This window comes from Trichosurus vulpecula, chromosome 1, assembly GCF_011100635.1.
Source record: "Trichosurus vulpecula isolate mTriVul1 chromosome 1, mTriVul1.pri, whole genome shotgun sequence".
Taxonomy (NCBI): Eukaryota; Metazoa; Chordata; class Mammalia; order Diprotodontia; family Phalangeridae; genus Trichosurus; species Trichosurus vulpecula.
This window is the reverse complement of record NC_050573.1, coordinates 437,067,504-437,088,921: the sequence shown is the minus strand read 5'-3', so window position 1 is coordinate 437,088,921 and position 21,418 is coordinate 437,067,504. Positions and strand designations below refer to the sequence as shown.

Sequence of the window (21,418 nt, the reverse complement as noted above, 5' to 3'; positions counted from 1 at the left end):
AATCGGGTGATGGAAAAGAACCGAAAACTACTAGGTCCTCATCACTTGGGAATATGTGGACTGAACTTGGCTGTCTGAATGTAGTGGATAAATTATCATATGGCAAAAAAATAAGAATTAAGAAAGACAGGGAAGATGTAGGAATTGGTGCAAAGTTTACAAAGTGCTTTCTTCTCAGCAACCCCTGAGAACAGGTAGTCCATCCTGTTTTACAGATGAGGAAATGGAGGCACAAAAAGCTTAAGTAACTTGCCCAGAGTCATATAATTAGCAAAAGTTGTATCCAGTACTTGAACATAGAGCTTCTAAATTTATTATATAGCTGTCCTACTGTACTACACTGTTACCCTAGACATATACTTTAGGTAGAGTTGCTCCTAAATATTGTATGTATTTGTTTTCCTCATCCCACCCAGAGAGTTGTCTTATATATCAAGGATTCTTTTTTTTAAAGAAGAAGAAAAATTGAAAAAAAATCTGACAGTATATGCAATGTTTCCACACTTACGGAGCCTCCATCTTTAAAAAGGAATGAAGGAATGAGAGATGTGTCCTTTTATCTTTGTTGGGGCAATGCTTGTTTTGCTTTGTTTTTGAAAAATTCACAAAATTCAATTTTGATTGTTTTGTTATTGTTCTTTCCATGTACATTGCTGCAGTCTTGTGCGTTTTTTTCTATCTTGCTTGCTTCACTTTGCATCACTTTATGTAAATCTGTGCTTCCTCTGTATTTGTTTCTTATAGCACAATAATATTTCAAAACATGTTTTATGTTATGTTCATTAAAATGACCAATAGTACCAGAAACACATGTTGTGTCATAGTTTTAGTCTATAGTGGGAGGCATGTGAGAGATTTCAAGGAAGGAATTGTAAGGAGCCATATGACCATTTGAATAAATAAAAGGAAAACCATATATTAATGGGCAACTACTTTGTTTCTAAATCTTTGCTGATACAAAGAACGTTGTTAAAAAATATTTCGGTATACATGGGGCCTTTATATCAGTGACCTCTTTGGTCAGAGGGCATGGTCATTTTAATCACTTTATTTGCATAATTCCAAATTGCTTTCCGGAATGATTGTACTGCTTCTATAGCTCCACCAACAATGCATTAGTGTGCTTGTCTTTCCCATACCTCTCTGACATTAACTTTCCATCTTTTGTCATCTTTGTCAACATGTAAAATATGAGGTGAAACCATGGAGTTGTTTTGATTTTTTAAATTTGTCTTATTAGTGATTTGGAGCATTCTTTCCTGGTGGTTAAATGTTTCTTTTGAAAACTGATTATTACCTTTAACCATTTGTGTATTGGGAATGGCTTTTGGTCTTATGCTTGTGTTGTTTGTCCACGTCTTGGGTACCATACCCTTATTGGTGATATTTGATAGAGATTTTTTTCTCATTTAACCACTTTTCTTATTATTCTTGATGCATTAATTTTGCTGATACACAAGCTCTTCAGTTTCACATACCTTATGTAGTTGCCTCTATTTCTTGTTTAAGAACGCTTTTCTTACAAAAAAGAAAATGGTAAATGTTGGGGGGAGTTTGGTAAAATAGGCACATTAATGCACTGTTGGTGAAGCTATATGTTTGCTTTGAATAGAGTTGTGCCTCAGGAAGAATAATCTGCTGTTATCTTTATTTTTGACTGAAATCTTGAGAAAAAAAATCCTGTTGTGACCTTTAAGGAGTTTTTTTAATCACTCTAATAACTATTGAAACATATTATATTTATAGCTATATCTCACATAAGCCTCAATCTTAAATAGCCTTTCGCATATTCATATTTTTACTTTGAAATAGGTTGTCAGTTGTATCTAGAAGATATTGTTAGAATTCTTTAATAGTAGGATACATATTTGATCTTTGTTATAATTTGTCTTTCTACAGCTGTGTATGATAGGATGCGAGCAGATCAGAAAAAATTTGGTAAAGCATCATGGGCAGCAGCAGCTGAAAGGATGGAAAAACTTCAATATGCTGTTTCAAAGGAAACTCTACAGATGATGAGAGCTAAAGAAATCTGTTTGGAACAGAAGAAACATGCATTAAAAGAAGAGGTAACATTGTATTAAAATGATGAAACAGTTCCAGTTGGAAGAGTGGGAAAAGATTAAACTTAATTTCTTTGATATTATTCTGTGTCTATTTCCTTGCATAGAGAACTGGCCTTTTTTGATCATATAAAACATATATAATTATAAAAGCCTAGAGCTGAAAAGTACCTTAAGAAGCCACCTAGTCCAAACCTGTTGCTTGAATGAATTTCCTTCCTGCAGAGACATTTTATTCCGCCCTTGGATAGCTCTAATTAATAAGATTCTCTTCCTCCCCCCACCACCACTGCCCTTATATTAAGCTTCAATCAGCTTCTCTGCATTTTCCACATTGTTGCCCTTTTCTGCACTCTAGCTAAACAGAACCATTCTAATCCCTTTTCCACACTGAAGCCTTTCAAATACTTGAAGAAAATTTACCATTCCCATATTGGCTCTTCCCCTGAGTCTTCTTATCCAAGCTGAATAAACCCTGGTTCTTTAACTGATTATTTTTCAAATTAAATTTTGTTAGTGTTTTCTGTGTTTGTATCACCTGTATTTCTCAATTTAATCCTTGCTTTCCTCCCAGATGGCTATCCCTTATAGCAATGAATTGAAGAAAAGGAAAAAAGCCATAGCCCCCCACCTATAGAAACAGAGTAGAGGTACCTTCTCATATTGCTTCATTTGGGCCAAGATAGATACCATTTAGTTTGATTTGTTTAGTTGTTGTTTTTTCTATCTACATTGTTGTAGTCATTGTATGTAGTATTTTCCTGGGTCCTGCTTACTGTTTGTTTTTCAGAGACTAGGATTCAGAGACTTTTTAGAGACTAGTTGGCTATAATCATTATCATATCACTTCAAGAATAGTAATCTTAAAAAGATGGCCTTTGTTTCAGGGAGAAGCTTGAATATTTTAAAAAATCTTTATGCAATCTCCCAAAGGCAGTCCAGTCCACTCTCTTTTTGTTTTATTCTAGACCTAATGCATTGCCTGTTTGAGATGTCTGTCTTAAGAAACCTGTACTGAGGACCAACTCTGTGGGTTGTCCATTTAACTGTATGTCATAGTCTGTACAAAAGTGTTTTTTTAATCTACTAAGTTTTCCTTCCATGGATAACGAGGCCTTACTCTTGAATAACCATGGATACATTTAGTAGGCTTAGCAGTGATCCAGAGCTTGGGAACATTTGGAACAATGTCATTTATGAACAGGAGCACCTGGAAGACCTCAACATTTATTGCAGATTCCTCTTCAGTTTTTTACTATATTCTGAACATCCTCCATGAAAGTGGTAAACAACTTTGGTAAACATACTTTGTAAACATACTTTTCTCTATTTTATATATTTCACTTGATCTTGAAATAGTTGGCATTGACCCTTTAGTGACTACTCTTTTTAGGTCTTGTCTATCTGCTGTGAGTTATGGATATTAAGGTGATTTTACTCAGGGGAGAAGAAAAATGAATTATTGAGCCCATCCCATATGAATGTTGTGCCAATAAAGACTTTGATAGTACCCCGTAATTTAATTTTTGGAAGACTACATAAATGTTAGGGAATATATTAATTTAAAGGTACTGTCTTGTTTAGTAAAAATATTTAGCTCCTCTGACATGACAGAATTGAAAATTTAAAAACAAAACAAAGACCTCGAATATTTATAATAAATGCAGTGCTAGGCTTGAGGCAATTTTTTAAAATTTAAAAACTGAGCCCACCAAGATTCTGTTTCACTGTCTAAATTTCTATTATCCACATTTACCAGTGCTACATCTTTTTCTTCCTGTTCCCTTTCATGTATATTGAATTCCCCCACAGGTTCCAGAGACCTAAATTTAAGAGAGCAGAAACAGCAGCAGGACATAGTAAATACCTTCCAGGACCAATGTTTTGGAAAGGAATCAGGATGAATCTGAACTTTGGGAGTGGCTGCTTAATTCCATTTTTTCAGTAGCATACTACAATCTAATCCAACAACCATTTATTAAGTGGATACTATGAATAAGCCACTGTGCCAGCCACTGGCAATATGACAACAACAAGAAAAAGAAATCTTTATCCTCAAGGAGGTTTGAATCTACATTCTTCATATATGTACAGCATGTTTGTGTTCATATATGTGTGAAAGTATGTACATGTATGCTGTAATTACCTATTATAGAAGTAAATTCATCATCTTAGGTCTCTTTTATTACTCTACGTCATAGACTTTTCAGGTGGGATAAAATAATAGAAGATTGACTTGATTTTTTTTTTTGTAAACCACTTAACACCATTGAAATTTTAGAAATTATAAGAACATACACAGAATATGTTCGAAATATATTTCTATTACTGAAGTAATGGAGGTTCTCTTTGCCATTATCAAAAAGTTGCAGCAAATTTAGGACAAGTAAAAGGAAAGACATTTTGCTGGAGGACATCTTTTAAGGCAATGGTTTATGTTACACCTAGTTAAATGCTTTTTTGGGGTGGAATAGTATTTGTTGCTAACAAATAATAAGTGCAGTGGGATTTTACATTCTCTACACCTCTCCCATAGGTCGTTTCCATTGTGCTGTGTAACGTTGTGAAACCTGACAGTTCCTTTTGAATTCTCATTCAAACATTCAAGCTTGTGCATAGATCATTCTTATAAAGATTATATAAAAATAGAAAAGTAGACATATGGGTGAATAGTTGTTATCTTCTCAGTTAGCCTAGCCTGGGAGGCAGGTATAGGGCCAGATAGTTGAGAAGGGGGTGCAGGGGAAGGTTGATGAGTTCAGTTTTGGCCATGTTGAGTTTAAGATATCTATGGAACCTCCAGCTGGAGAGGTGAGACTGGAGGTCAGCAGAAAAGTTAGAGCTAGTTAAGTAGATGACTACCCTTTTACTGTTGAGGGTATCCAATTCCCCCAGGCTTGCCGTCTAGGTGTCATACTTGACTTCTCATTCTCTCTTAAGCCCACCCTCCCCCCATTCCCCTTCCAATCTGTTGCTACGACCTGTCAGTTTTATCTTTGTAATATCTCTTACACATGTCCCCTTTTCTCTTCTGCTATTGCCCCCACTCTGGTACAGGTCCTCATCATCTCACCCCTGGACTATTGCAATAGCTTGCTGGTTAGTACACTGCTTCAAGGTTCTTCTGACTCCAGTTCATCCCCCCCACTCAGTTCTTAAAGTGATCTTCCTAAAGTCCAGGCCTGACCATTTCACCCCCCTACTTAGTAAAAGCCAGTGGTTCCCTATCACCCCAGGGGTCAAATATAAAATACATTTAAAGCCATTCATAACCTGAAACATCCCCCCCTTTCCAGTCTCCTTACCCCTTACAACCCATCCCTCTTCTGCTCCCCTTACCCCAACCTTCCTTTGTTCTCTGAAGTCTAGTGACAGTGGCCTCTATACTCCCAGCTTTTTCACTGACTGTCCCCCATGCCTGGAATGCTCACTTTCCTCATCTCTGCCTTCTAGATTCCTTCCAGTCCCATTAAAACTCCACCTTCTACAGGAAGCCTCTGTTGATTACTTCCAATTTATCCTGCATATAGCTCGTTTTGTACATCATTATTTGCATGTTATCTCTTTCTCATTGGACTTGTCAGTTCCTTGAAAGCAGAGATGGTCTTTTGCCTTCCTTTGTGTCTCTAGCACCTGGTTCTATAAACGTTTACTGATTGGCTAACCTTCATTGGATTTTCCATTACTCAAAAGTTCAGCCTCCTTGTAGTGATCTTTTCATTTACATTGATGTAGTGATTGTGCAGACTACTTTTCCTGGTTCTGCTGATCCCACTCTGCATCTTTTCATGCAGATGTTGCCAAATTCTTCATACTTATTACTTAATACTACAAAATACATTTATATATATATTCATTTTTCATATGTTCCCCAGTTTATGGGCCCCCACTTTGCTTCTGGTGCTTTGCCACCACAAAGAGTATTGCTCTTAATACTTTGCTTCTTGTCTTTGATTTGCTGGGTACATGCCTAGTTGCAGAATTCCTGGGTCAAAGAGTATGAACAGTTTAGTCACTTTTCCCCCATGACTAAATAATTTCTTTCATTTCTACTCCTTTCCCCATTGAAAAGGAAGAAAAACAGAATCCTTTCAACAAATAAGCAGAATACATGCCCATATTTGTCATATCCAAAAATGTGTATTTCATTTTGCCTCTTGAATCCATCATCTCTTTCAGGGAATGGGCAGTATCTATGCCTCATCAGCCATCCTGTAATTATGTTTGCTTGTTGTGTTGATCACAGTTCTTAAGTCTTTACAGTGTTGCGATTGGATAAATTGTTCTTGTTCTCCTCACTTTACTCTATATCAATTCATACAAATCTTCCCAGGTTTATCTGAACCTTTTCTATTTTTTTTTGGTCACTGATGAAATTTTTGAGCATTGTCCCCCTAAACCCATTTTCCCCATAAGCTCTGTGTTTTTTATTGTTCACTTTTGCGTTGTGTGACACTTTTGGGGAACACATATGCTGCATCATAGCAGAACTGACTGTGCTATACTTTGTTCTACTATTCCCAAATTGATGAACACCCCCATAGTTTACAGTTCCTTGCCACTACAACAAGAGCAGCTATACACTTTGGTACATATGCTCCCTTTCCTCTCACTTTGATCTCTTTGGGGTACAAGTCCAGTCTTGGAATTGCTAAGTCAAAGTAGTATAGTGACTTGGGTGTGTAGTTCCAATTTCCTTTCCAGAGAAGTTGGACCAATTCACTGTTCTATTAATAATGCATTAATGGGTCTGTTTCCCCACAATCTCTCCGACGTTTGTCATTTTCCTTTTTTGCAACTTTGCCAATCTGGTGAGTGTGAAGTGGAACTTGTACTTTAATTTGCATTTCTCTGTGATTTGGAACATTTTTCATATGGCTATTAATGTCTTGGGTTTCTTTATTTTAAAATTGTCTCTTTGTATTGTATCCTTTGACCATTTATCGATTAGAGAGTGCCTCTCATTCTAATAAACATCAATGAGCTCCTCATGTATCTTGGAAATCAGATCTCTGTCAAAGAAACTTGCTGCAAAGATTTCCCCCCAGTTAACTATTTCCCTTCTAATTTTAGCTGTATTTGTTTTGTTTGTGCAAAAACTTTGTATAATCAGTCTGAATTGATATTGAGGATAGTTAGATCACTTGACTGCTCCACCAGCAGTATCTCAGCGTGCCTGTCTTTCCATAGCCCCTTCAGTACTCACTGCTCCCACCTTTGCTCTTCATCTTTTTCAGTTTGCTTGGTGTGATGAGAAAGGCCAGATTTGTTTTAAATTTGTTTCTTTTACTCGTGATTGGAGTATGTTTTTGTGTGGTCATTTATAGTTTGCAGTTTTGTTTTGTTTTTGTTTTTTTTGAAAACTGTTCAGATCCTTCAGCCATTTATCTCTTGGTGTCAAGGCACTATCATTCTCCCAGTCACAGAGGGTTAAGGTTATCTTCAACTCCTCACTCTCACCCCACACATCTGGTCTGTTGCCAAATCTTTTCATTTATTCCTTCACAGCACCTCTCATGTACATCCTCTTCACTACACTCAGTAGCCACCACCCTTGTACAGGCCCTGATCATCACGCACTTGAACTATTGCAGTAGTTTTCCATCTGGTCTTCCTGTCTCAAATCTCTACCCACTCTAGTCTCTCTTCTACTCATCTGCTAAAGTGATATTCTTAAAGTGCAGACCTGACTAGGTCACTCTTCTATTTAATAAATTCTAAAATCCTCTCTTCCCTTTTAAAGCCTTTCACAACCTGGCCCCTTCCAGTCCTCTTAACCCTAGCTTAACACTTTATCCTTCTTGACACTTCACTCTCCTCCACATATCTAAGACCAGCACTAGTGGCCTTCTTGCTATTGCTCACATTCTGTCTCTTGAGGCTATACCTTTTCACTGGCTGCCCCCCATGCCTGGAATCCTCTCTTTTTGTATCTGACTCTTGACTTCCTGACATCTTTCAAGATTCAACTCAAATCCTACTCTCTGCAACAGACTTCCCGATCCCTCCAGATCTAAGTTCTTCCCTTTAAGATTACCTCCCATTTACCCTGTACGTACGTACTATGCACATTGTCTCCCCCATTCAAATGTGAACGCCTTGTATCAGGGACCCAATTTTTCCCTTTCTTTGTATTCCTGGTGCTTAGCCCAGTTCTTGGCACATAGTTAAGCATTTAACAAATGAGTGACTGAAACATTTTTTAAAATTTGATTTTAGAAGAGTCTTGGTTTATATAAAAAACTCTAAGGATGTCACAGTGTTAGAACTGAGGATAAATATTTAAAGTCTACTAGAACAACTGACTTTTTTGTCCTTTACTTTTTTTTTTGCCAAACATCTTATTTGTTTTAACTTAAAGGTAATCTTGTTCCTTTTCTATATGTCATTATCACTACTGGAGCTAGATAACCTAAGCCATTTCACAAAGGAGCAATAAGTATTTTTACTCCGTTCATCTTATCCTTGCTAGAAATCACTTAATTCCATTTTTCCCTTTCATAAAACTTTTATTCCACTTACATCAACTTAATCCACATGTTCTGCACAGTTATACTTGGATTATTCATGAAAATTTCATAAAACATTAAACAAAACTAGCCATCGTCTCGAGTTATTTCCCTGTTAACTATTTTCTTGTCACATGCATATTTGGCAAGTAGAAAAAAATATTACAGAAAGCAAAAAAACCTAAGGTAAATTAAATACCTGAGGTTTTTTGTTTTACTGCCATGCTTTCTTATACAGTTTTATGAATATCAAGCAGTTCATTTTTGCTATATCTTTATTTGTACGTTTGTTCTTTGGTTAGCTAACCCATTTAAATACAAATAAAATGAGTAGTAAAATATGCAAAAATAATGAAAGCAAACAGCAGGTAACTTTAACAAATTGGAATGGAAACTGTTTCTGCCCATCTCCAATGTAAATTTACTGGTTTAAGACTTTGTCTTAAGAAACACTTTTCTAACTGCAATCATAAAGGTGAACATGTTGAGATTGTATATTCCACAGATACACATGGTATGACATAATATGGGACATTTATTCCTACCACAGCTATGAGTGCTCCAACCCTTAAAGTACCCACAGTAACTAAACCTGTGGCTGGAACTAAGTATCCCTCCCTTCCCCCACCCCTTTTCCAATTGCAGGCCAATTTGTAGGCAGTTTTCTTTCTTTAGACATGGAAGCTGTTTTAACACTGGCCTTGTGAAATCACAACATACCAGAAGTACTATGCCAAACATGTAAACCATGTATAAAAATTCCATATCTCCATATTGGCCACCTCAGATGAAAGAGTTACATTAACGTAACAGAATGTTAACCGGCTCTGCTCCCCTAATATTAAACATAAAAACCACATAGGAAATATATATCAAAATAGAAGTAACACAATCATACATCATAAACAAAAACTATTTGTGGGATGGCAAGGATGACCAATATAGTATGCTGTATAAATTTAGAATGAGACTGACAAAAATTGGAAGGCTGGTGAATTCTCCCTCTTCTCCATGCTTCATGATCATCTTCTCGGGTATCTGCTGTCTGCAGTGTCAAGTTGTCTCTCAGTACTTGCATTATTAGTGTGCTGATTTTTTATGAATCTTCACTTAAATGGATCAAGTTTAGCGATGGCTTCATCAGAAGCTGTCTTTACAAGGGAACAAGTTTTCTCCAGAGAGTTTAGTATCTCATAATGGAACACAGAGAAGTTCAGGGCTCTCTCCTTTTTGCTGATTTCAGACGCTTCTTGATATGCTTGTTATGATTGATCCATGTGTCCTTTCTTGTGATCACCAGTAGCAACCTAAGTAGAAAATCTTGCTTTTTTCTTGTGAAGGACTAGGAAACAAGAACTTTTCCAGGAGAGACAGGACTTCACTGAAGATATCTCTTAATTCGATTTTCTCTCTGTTCTTGGGCAGTCTGCTGTTTTTCTCTCTGTACCTTCCATCTTTTTGCTCATACTTGAAACAATCCTCCAAAATGAATGTAGGCAACAAAGAGATTATTCCCTTCTTCATTGGATCATTCAGTTCCTTGCTCACAGACTTCATGCAAGCTGCCATGTCACAATATTGCTCAGCCAGTTTGACCTTATCTGTTACTGAGTATTCTGTGCCCGGAGTAAGGGGTTCACCAGTCTCTGGGCAGAGACAGTAGCAGCAGTAGAGCTCACTCTCTGTCTTCCCTATCTCTCAGTTCACAGCTCCAGCCACCAAAAACCATTTAATGCTCTTTAACATCTTTTGAGAGCCTTCTTGAGCTATCAGTTCTCATATAGATGCCTTCTTTACTTTGCCTTGTTAGGATGAATATCTGATTAAAAATTTACACATCAACATGCCACAGCAGTTATTATTTTTGTTTTTCTATCCAGATGCAGAGCTTACAAGGTGGCACAGAAGCCATTGCCCTTTTGGATCAGTTAGAAGCAGATTATTATGATCTGCAACTTCAGTTGTATGAAGTACAGTTTGAGATCTTGAAGTGCGAGGAGTTACTGCTAACAGCTCAACTTGAAAGCATCAAGAGACTTGTATCAGGTATATATAGTAGATATTTTCTCCTACAAGTGTACATAGGCCTGTTAAACTGTAAGTATTGGTGGGAAACTTAAATGGAAGCAACAGCTGCATTTCTGTTAAAGGATAAGAAAATTCTAACAAAAAGTACTCTTTTAAAAAGGACTTCTCCCAAAGGTGTGATGAGTGGTTTGTTAGGCTTTTAGTATCTTTGGGTGTTTTTGGGAAGTTTCATTTGGGTCATCAAAAATAAAATGAAGAAAAGTTTTAAAAAACATTTGACCACATTAATGTGGATTCTTTAGAAAGTATGTCCTTGATAAAATCTTTTTATTTGTAATTAAGGTTAATTTTCCCTTCGTGGTTCAAAGCAGGTATTCTCTAAGTAATGCGCAGCACTATTAAGCATACAAGAATAGAAAATAGAAACATTTATTTATTGAATGTGTATGTAGTCTCTTGTTTGTACTGCATTTGTTTTAATTGCATCACGTTTTATCACTTGAAAATTTTGAATATTTGAAACATTTTTTAAATGCACAAAAGAGACCCGAAGGAGGATCAATAGGAAATACAGGTAAGCAGAACAGCTTTTAAATTATCACATACATGAAATAAGACATGCATGAGAAGAAAAACAAGTTGTCCATAGTAGAGATTCGTAGCTTCCTTTATAATTCCTGTTTTTTTAATCTGTATATGGAAATACTCAACTTATTTGGTGTTTCTTAAGTTCAGATTTTTTTAAAAAAGATCTTTAATATAAAAGATTTGTACTGATCAACTTTGGAGAAATGGAAAAAGAAAACACTGAAGGTATACGCATATGCCCAAAATACCTTATTACAATTCCTTACAGTTGGAATCTGGCAACTCTTAGTAGGAGTAGCAACCGCACTGGTTGCTTATTTTGTAAGAACCCATAGGAAAAGGCGTGAGGTTCATAATCATAATGTACTGTTGTTTGTTTATGAGGATGACACTACTGACCCACCATATTGATTTCTCCAGTACCTTGTTCCCTTTGGGGCCATTAGCATACACTTACAAAATGATTCACAAGAATTAGTATTACATAAATGTGGCCATGCAGAGGTAATTGACCTAGTTGGGGATCAAAACCGGTAACTGACTGTTGGCAAAATGTTTAAACCCAAGTCACATAAAAGTTCATAGATTTTGGGTATTTTTCTCTTATTCTTCTTGCTTCTATCACAGACTTCTGTTCTTCCAGTTCTTTTTCCACTGTCACCTTCCTCATTTGAACAATTCAGAGAAAGGTGCTTTTACGCCTTAATTACTGCTATACCAAGCCCTTTCTCTTCCTATCTAATTTAACTGAATAGGTTTCCTGGGTCCAATCTAGATGATGTGGCTAAAGCCACCTCAGACCTCTCAACTGAAAAAATAATTGTTTCTGCACTCAAATTCAGTAGTTTAAGGTTCCCCTTAGAAGCCAAGAGTTAGTTGTTTTTATAGTTTTTGTTTTTGTTCCTTCACTAGCTTTAGCTTAAAAGATAAATGGTATAGTGCTCATTAAGAGAAAAGCAATTTGTGCTTTTTATAACCTCTAACTTTTATACTACTACATGTGGTCCAGGTGGGCTGTTGTTGAAAGCTACAGTTTCAGCATATACAGATTGGGATAAAGTAGTGAGCACATACCAATAATAATGAGAAGCAGGTTTTCATTTTGGTTATCAGAAAATATTTATTGAACACCTTCTGCAGTATAGTATACTAATCATGAGGGGTTTAACACTATGTCTCTCCCCTCAAAGGGCTTGCTATAGTGGGGAGACAAGATATATGTGGGAAAAGTTTAATAATTTGAGGTGTATGTCCTAGGTATTAAATGACATCATTAGATTGAGATAGGTTTCTAGGATTTGTATCAGTGAAGGAGGTTTAGTCCCAAGTCCACCATTTTTTATTTTCAACATTGAATGAATGATTGAAAAAACATTAGTCACTATATGCCATGTACTGTGGAGATACAAATACAAAGGCAAAGAAAGTTTCTACTCTCGTGGAATTTATATTCTAATGGGGGCAATCACACAGATAAGAGAATGTTACCTAAAAGGGTAGCTTTGGTACTGGGAGAGAAGGATGTGGTACTGGGGAGTAAACTGACACACCCCTTTCAGGAGTAATTGCCGAAGCTGATTAGATTAGATAGGTTGGTAAGGCTGTGTGTCTAGGGCCACCTGGAATAGTGAACTAAATAAAACAATCATCAATATGGAGAACAAGCCCCAAGGACATGGTTTCTGGTGTAGGAATTTTGTACAGGAATTAAATGATGGGATATAGAATAAACAATCATTAAGCGTTCAAATGAAACAAGCTGAAGGAAGATGAAAAGGATGGACCCCTGAAAGATGAGTACAAATTCAAAAGTCAAGTTGGACTAATCAAAACTTTGTTGGGGAATGAGAAATGCAGAATGACAGTGCAGCTAGGCAGAGAAAATAACACACATAAATAATCAAAGAAGAGACTATCAATTTAAAATACGCTAACAAGAAATCATCTACATGGTATATGACAGAAAGCAAGCTCTGTGTTATTTGTTGACTAAATAGAAATACAGCATAAAGAAACAAAAACAGTCTTGAGTATACTCAGCACTTGTCAGACATTAGACTATTGTGTAATGATCTGAAGATCTTGGAGTAGATTCTTCAAAGAATGTTAACTTCGAATAGAAAATACCTATGCAGAACAGAGGTTCTTGTTCTGTGAACTTTGAAAAAAAAATTGATAACTTCTTTCAGTATGCATTTAAAAGCATTATTTTGAAAAGGGATCCTATAGTCTTCATCCTGTTGTCATAGGATACACTACACAAAAAAGGTTAAGAACCTCTGAGTTAGAAAGTTGTGAGAACTTAGATCATTCAGCTTGAGATTTTCAGAGTTTGCAACATATTTATGTAAATAAGCAAAAGAAATTAACTTAAATTAAACTTCAACACTGGAATGTGGGATTATGAATTATGTAATTAGATAAAATTGTGAGTTGTGTAACTAGATAAATAAAAAATCTTAAGGAAATTCAAGCATACTGATTTTCTCTTAACTGTTTTAACTTAAGTTTAGGCCTGTTAAAACTAGAAAGATGAGCTAGATGATTTGGGAGGTGTTTTGCACTGATTAAGAATAAAGAACAATAAGGGAAACTCTGGTTGAATTAATGAAGAGTCTGAACTATGGATTCTTACAGTTTTTATTAATTCTAAGTAAAGCCCACAAAGTAATGAGGACTAACCATTGATAAAATTACCTAGAGGCCTCACTATAATGGCTAATAACAGCTGTGTTGTAATTAGGACATTATATATGTGGGATGAGGGAGTGTTTTAAAAGTTCGATAATCTTTACTCTTCAGAATCTTAACTTGGGTTAATTAGTTAATTACTTAACCACATCTCACTTTTTCTCCCCTAGGCAGAGTAAATGTAAACCTTGATCTAACTCATATCAAAGTTTACACAGATGGAAAATTGATGAGGACCCAAATTAATGTGTTTTTTCCCCATTTTATTGACGTTTCATAACAGAAAAGAGAGACGAAGTAGTATATTATGACACTTACGAAAGTATGGAAGCAATGCTTGAAAAGGAAGAGATGGCAGCATCTCTACATCTACAGAGGGAAGAGCTACAGAAACTTCAACAGAAAGCTCGGCAATTGGAAGCAAGGCGTGGGCGTGTTTCAGCCAAGAAAGCCTACCTCAGAAACAAAAAGGTTTTATATTTAAAATTTTCCTCAAATATATAACAACAATTTTAAATTCCCCTTTTAGGCATTATTTTTTCCATAGCCACGCACTAAAAATTCTAATTGATTTGTAAAAAATTCTAAAAGATTGAATTCCTGAAGCTAAGTTATCTCTTTTTATTACTTAGCTTCAAAGAATTAACAAATTTAGTTCTCCTTTATAGACTTCCCACCCCCAAAGGGAAAAAAGAAAAGTGACAATGATTTCGTGCTTACCAACAGGCTTTGCTTAAATTTGAATCAGTTAAGTGGCATGTACCTATTAGTCTGTCACAGACTAGCTTAAATATTCTTAAGAATATTCTTCTGAACTGTTTTTCTTCTACCCAGCTTGGTTCTCTCTCTCTTTCTCTTTCTCTCTCTCTCCTCTCTCCCCTCTCTCCCCCCCTTCCCACTCTCTCTCCCCTCTCTCTCTTCTCCTCTCTCCCCCTCTTTCTCTCCCTCCTTCTCTCCCTCCCTTCCTCCCTCCTTAATGCCGTGGTCTGATTTGTGAATTCACTTAACTTTATAAAAGGAAATGAATTTTAATTTTATTTTGACTTTCATTGACAATTATAAATATTAAAATTTTAACATTTTCATTAGAAAAATGCTTATAAATGACAATCTATTTCTATGAGTTGTTATTTACCTATTCTTAACCCTACTCCAAGAGATAACACCATAGCTTTCTTTAAGGTGTTTATAATACATATGTTGTTGTTATTGTTTTTCTCTTTGTAGCTTTTGTGATCTTTAAGTTCTACTGTTTCTTACATCACTTCATGAAAGCTTTTTCACATTGGAAAATGAATTTTTATACATTTTTCATTTCTCTTCTTTTTATCTTATGTTGTGATGAAAGTACTTGAATTGAAATACTTGTGTTGAAAATTGAACAATTTTTTTTATTTTGCTAAGTAAAGATGTAGTTTTTTTTATGCTATGTGACATTAACAAACATTTTTATGAAATTTGAAACAGCCACAGGGAAAATGACTAAATATGAATGAAAACCAATACTGACACAAAATAGTATTTGCTTGTTCTTTACAAATTAGATAAGGCCTGTACCTTCATGACCTTTGATAAGTCATCTAACCTTCCATATATAAAAGGAAAGGGTTTGATTAGATGACCCCTGGGGTCCTTTCCAGCTCTTAAATACCATGATCCTATATAAGAAACAGATTTATAAGAACTCCTGGATATAGAAAAATACTTTTTTCTTGACTCTGATCCTTTCCTCATTTCTGAGTTGTCTTGCTGGCTTCTATAAATGCAATACAATATTAGCAGTCATTTTTAACGTGTTATGGCTCTCTGGAGCCAAAAACAGACTAGAGGATATGATCTGTTTGTCATATATTCTGGAAATTATTGATTTGGCTTCATCCAGCAGTTATTTAGCACCTCCTTTGTGTTTGATAGGCACTAGGGATAAATAGACAGAACTGACAGTACCTGCTCTTAAGGACCTTACATATCAGATCTCTTTCTGAGCTCCCTGTGACTGCCTCCTGGCTGTATTGGTAGTATTCTTTTCACAGCACACATCATTATACTTTGGTTCTTGCCCTCTCTCCCTCCTCACCCCGTTAAGAAAATGGAGAATCCCAAGCATTCTTTTCAGTGCTTCATGAACCTGGGATCAAGTTTAGTGAGTTCTCAGCAACTTATTATTCTCTTTTTAGCAAGCCTTGTTCACAAAAAACCTCTGCCCAGTCGCACTGTTAACTGACTTTCTTTAAAAAGTAAGTGCCCCAGCATTTTTCGTTCCATACTATTTCAAAGACCCATGGGATTTCCACTTTTTTTGGCTTCAGAAAAAAAATTCCATTATTGTGTCCACTGTAGGTAGGTATGAGTGCTATTTAGCTTATAAATGTGCAAGTAAATACTGTTAGAATTTGGAAATGGCTTTCATATTAAACATGGAAAAAGTGATTTGGTAAGGAAATATTTTAAATACTTTTGGTGGGAAAGATGTTTAAGCCACCTAAGACTAATTCCAAGTACTGTAAAAGCATCAATTTACATATAATCACAAATCACAGTCCTTTGCATTTGTGTAGTCCTGCTTGAATGTTTTTCCTCTTATAAATTATTTGATCTGCTCAACCATCTTATTAGGTAGGTAGAATAGATATTTTAAAAACCTATTTTCCAATGAAGACTGGGCTACACAACATCATCTGGGCCTTCACTAGGCTCCCTACTATACTATACTTCTCTTATCCATTCACTATCTCATTGTCTACAATGGCTCTTCCAAATCTCTTTATCCCTCCTCAGTCTCCCATAGATCCCTCTACCCTACTCTTTCAGCTGAGAATTTTGCCTCTTAATTTTACAGAAAAAAATTTGAGACCGTTTGCCATGAGCTCTTTCTTCATCTCTTATCACTCATATGCCTTCTGCCACTATCTCCTCAATTTTCACCTTTGCAACATCTTTCAAATATTCCCCTTCAATCCTCTGATACAACCACAACCCTGATGCAGGCCCTCATCACCTCACACTAGGGCTGCTACAGTAGTCTGCTGGTATGTCTGCTTGCCTCAAGTCTCTCCACTCCAATTTATCCTCTATTCATCCATTCTAATGATTTTCTTAAAACACAGGTGTGACCATGTCACCCACCTACTCAATAAATTCCAGTGGCTCTCTCCAGCCTCCAGTATCAAATACAAAATGCATTCTGTGGCATTTAAACCCCTCCATAATCTAGCTTCCTCTTACCTTTCTAGTATTCTTACACTTCATTTCCTCCCTTGTAGTCTTTGATCCAGTGATAGTGACTTTCTGGCTGTTTCACAAACAAGACACTCCATCTTTCTGGCTATCCCCCATTCCTGGAACAGTCTCCCTTCTCTGCTCTTAACTATTGACCTCCCTGGCTTCCTTTAAGTCCCAGCTAAAATCCCATCTTCTGGAAGCCTTCTCTAACCCCTCTGTATTCTAGTACCTTACCTCTGTTAAGTGTTACCACTTTATGCCATGTATAGGTTATTTTGTATACATTTGTTGGCATATTGTCTCCCCCATTAAATCATGGGGCAAAAACTGTCTTGCCTCCTTTTGTATCCCCAGTGATTACTACAATGTCTGGCACATAATAGGTGCTTAATAGTTATGAGCAATTAACAGTCAGTTTGATTGATTGGATAGCATATAGATTGAGAATCTAAATGAGCCTTTCCTCATAAGAAAAAAAAAATCCATTAAAATCAACCAACAAAGCAGACAAAGAAAAGTAGCATATGAAACAGTGTACTTAGTACAAGGGAAGGAAGTTGTTTCCTTATCTTTTCTCCAGACTGTTACAGTTACGCAATATTTGATTTTGTTTTAGTGTTCTTTTCATTTACATTATTATATTCACAAATATTATCTTAGTTTATCCTTACTTTATTCTGTATCGGAATATGTACGCCTCCCCATGTTTCTCTGAATTTCTCATAGTCTTTTTCTTACATCACAGTAAGAAATGTTGCAATAATATTTCATTACCTTCATAGAATGTAGCTTTTTTATCCCATGACCCAATCCATCAATGCCCACTTTGTTTCCATTTCTTTGCTACCACATATTTTGGTATATGTGGGTTCTTTCTTTTTGTCTTTGATTTCTTTGAGGTATATGCCTAATACTGGCATCTCTACATCAAAACATATAAACAGTTTAGTTACTTTTTTAAAAGCGTAATTCTGTAGTTTACATGAAGTCCTGCCTATAGCAGGTGACTTCCAATGGGCCAGTTTCAGGCTTCTCAGTCAAGTTCAACAGTCTACCTTGCTGCATAATAAATAACAAAATCCTGGCTCTTAAAAGAAAAAGAGGCTGTGTGAAAAACACAGCAGGATTGACAGGCTATGGAAGACCCTCAAGAAGCAATACATACTCTTACTAGAGCTATCTCTGGTCAAGAAAGAACCAGAAGGATTTTATTTTCTATAACTATAAGATTTACCATTCCGCATTAAATTAAATTCTTAAAAAAAAAACAGGTTGGTAGGTAGTGCAGTGGATCGAGTGTTGGATTGAAATCAGTAAGACCTGAGTTTGAATCCTGCCTTTAGTAATTATCAGCTGTGTGAACCTGGGCAAGTCACTTAATCTCTCAGCTCAGTTTCCTCACAGGGTTGTTGTGGGTTTCAGTAAGAGAAATTTCGTCAAGTGCTTTGTGAACCTTAAAGCACTCTAAAAATGCTAGCTATTATTATCACTTAAAATGTCAAGTGGATTGTTTTCCTTTTTCATAACATTAGAAGAGAAAACAAAAGTAGCAAGAGCTCCAAATAAGTTTTTTCCCGCTATGGCAGAATATTAACAGGTAAAGAATAAACACAAAAAAAATTGCCAAAACTCTAATCTGTATAACAAAAAGATTACAAATGATGGTCCGTTTACTAAAGAATTATATGATAGCCCATGCACCCAAGACATGAGGATGGTCCTTTGAAATCATTTTAGTAGATTTAGATCCAAATCAAGACTTGGGGACATAGATTAAGGAAAACAGGATGCTCTTTGCATTTTTCCAAATTCAATATACTTTTCAAGATAAATAACATATCCCCAAAGTTCCTACTAACATACCCCCGAGTAAGAAATGAAATGAATACGTTTGTATTTATCTATTTATTATATTATCTACATAAATATTTCTATTTATCCATCTCTCAAAAAAATCATATTTCTAAATTGTTTTCCAGAGCAGATGATCCCTTCACAACTCTACCAATAGTGTGTTATTGCTGCCTGACTTCCCACAGCCCCTCCAGCATTGACTATTTCCATCTTTTATCATCTTGCCTAGTTTGCTGGGTGTGAGGTGAATCCTCAGATTAATTTTAATTTGCATTCTTTTATAGTGATTTGGAGCAACTTGGTTTTTAAGCGTGGTTATCACTTATTTGTGGTCCTTCTTTAGTGAACTGTGTAGGTGTAGTGCATTGGTGTCATATTCATCTAGACACAGATCCCCGTGGGCCACATATTTAGAATACCACAAGTTAACATTATCTATGTTGTATTATATTCTTACTTATATCATTTCCCAATTGCATCTTAATCTTATTCGGCTGCACTCAGGAATTTTGTGGGCCCCAAATTTGTCACCTCTGGTATAGTGGATGGAGTGCTGTACTTGGATTTTGGAAGGCCTGGGTTCAGATTCTGCCTCAAGGTTACTAGCTGTGTGACCCTGGGCACATCATTTAAGCTCTCTTTGGGCTAATAATAGCACTTGCCTCACTAAGTTGTTGTGAGGATTGAATAAGATGATATATGTAAAATGCTGTATAAATTGTATTATTACTATCATCATCATCATCATCATCATCATTATTCCCCCGTGCACTACTTATGTATTGGGGAGTGGTGCCTACCTAGAAGCGACACAATTTTGAAAGCATTGAGGTATCAATTTTTAAGATAAGTAAAATAGAAGACTGGAAAAATAATGCAAAGTTTTACCAAAATAAAATAGGCAAAAAGACATTAGCAACAAGCACACTACACACCTACTCTTTCACATAAAATCTTTGAGAATGATCTACACATATGTCAAGGGCATCCTTGATGAACATAGGAAAAAGGGAACATAGGAACTTTTACAAACTGTATTCTATAGTAGACCACATCTTTATGGCCACACAATTGTCTGAAAGGTGCTGTAAACAAATATTTCATTGTGTTTATTGTTTGTATAGCAAAATTATCCTCAAACAAGGTATCTCCTTTGTATATGTCACCCTCATCTCAAGATAATCTGATACAGTTAACAGTATAAACAATATGTGATCCTCTGATTATCTCTGTCAAGCCAGGCATGAACAAAAGATGTATGTACACCCATATCTATTGTAGATTACAAAAAGGAGAGGTAGTCTAAATATATAGCATGATCCTGCACATGCTTCCCATTGTGAATTACGTTGTGCTGATTGCATCAAGTACTAGAATATTGCAGAACCTCTTAAATGAGATGCAGTCCATCAGTACATGTGTCTTGAACAAACAGTACAGGTTGATAGTAAAGCTAACCCAGACTTGAATAGGTAGAAGCAAGCCAGCTGGCTTGCCCTTCTGAAATTATGCAGCCTTCTCAACAAATTCATGCTTCTCTATAAAATTAAAAAACCCTTGCTTTAATGGCAATATACTTCTGGCAGTGCCATATGGCTACAGATCAGGAAATGCCCCATTCTACAGAAAGTCAAAACTGAGAGGCCCCAAAAGAGCATCAGAGGAATTGGTCTGAGATATATATTAGCAGGATATTACATGTTACCAGTGATGATGTACATGAAAAAAATGGCCAAAATGGCATAGTCAAAGTAATGGCCTCCAAGGTCCTTCCAGCTCTAACTCTGTAATCCCATGTATGATCTAAAAAGGAAGTGGGCTGGTGAAAAGAGCTGCCTCTGGTGCTCATGAAGTGTTAAAATATCTGTCATATCTATTAGAGTCTCTTCTAGAGGATTTATGAAAAGAAATGGAAAATAATCAGGGTATGTGAGCCGAGATGGGCTATAGGTTGCAGGGATTAAGGGAATGCCCACATCAGTGAGATCCACTGAATTATTCAAGAAGTTTGTGACATTGTATCACATACCCACCCTCCCCCAGTCCTCAGGGTGAGTGTAAATAATTGCATGGTATATCATCCTTCAATTTTTCTTCTGTTTATTTCCAAATTAAATAAAGCATTATTACTTGTAGTAACAGTCACATTTATATGTACCTCTGTAGAGTATAGGAATGTATTTTCCTCTTAGATAACCCTGTCTGAGATAAACAATGACGCTACTGTGATATCCTCATTTTACAAATTAGGAAACAGACTTAAGAAGGTGTGTAACTTGTCCATGTCCATGTGGTTAGTAAGTGGCATGACCAGGCCTCAAACCTGGAGCGTCTAGTTTCAAACCCAGTGTTTTTCCTACTATTCCCCACTAATTTTGTATATTGAAAAAGTATCCTAGTGATGATAAAACACAGTTCCTTAATTTTGGTTTTTAACTGAGTAGAGAAGTCTTATATATGCTG

General features: G+C 36.1%; 1 protein-coding gene across 3 annotated transcripts in view; it reads left to right on the top strand.

Annotated features, from left to right (window-relative positions):
- Window positions 1-21,418, top strand: part of JMY (junction mediating and regulatory protein, p53 cofactor) — a 99,907-nt gene that overhangs the window by 57,517 nt on the left and 20,972 nt on the right. For all 3 annotated transcript variants that reach the window (XM_036762705.1, XM_036762709.1, XM_036762699.1), the window contains exons 4-6: window positions 1,900-2,069; window positions 10,453-10,618; window positions 14,163-14,350. In XM_036762705.1, the coding sequence (XP_036618600.1) occupies window positions 1,900-2,069; window positions 10,453-10,618; window positions 14,163-14,350 (524 nt within the window). The remainder of the gene's footprint in view (window positions 1-1,899; window positions 2,070-10,452; window positions 10,619-14,162; window positions 14,351-21,418) is intronic.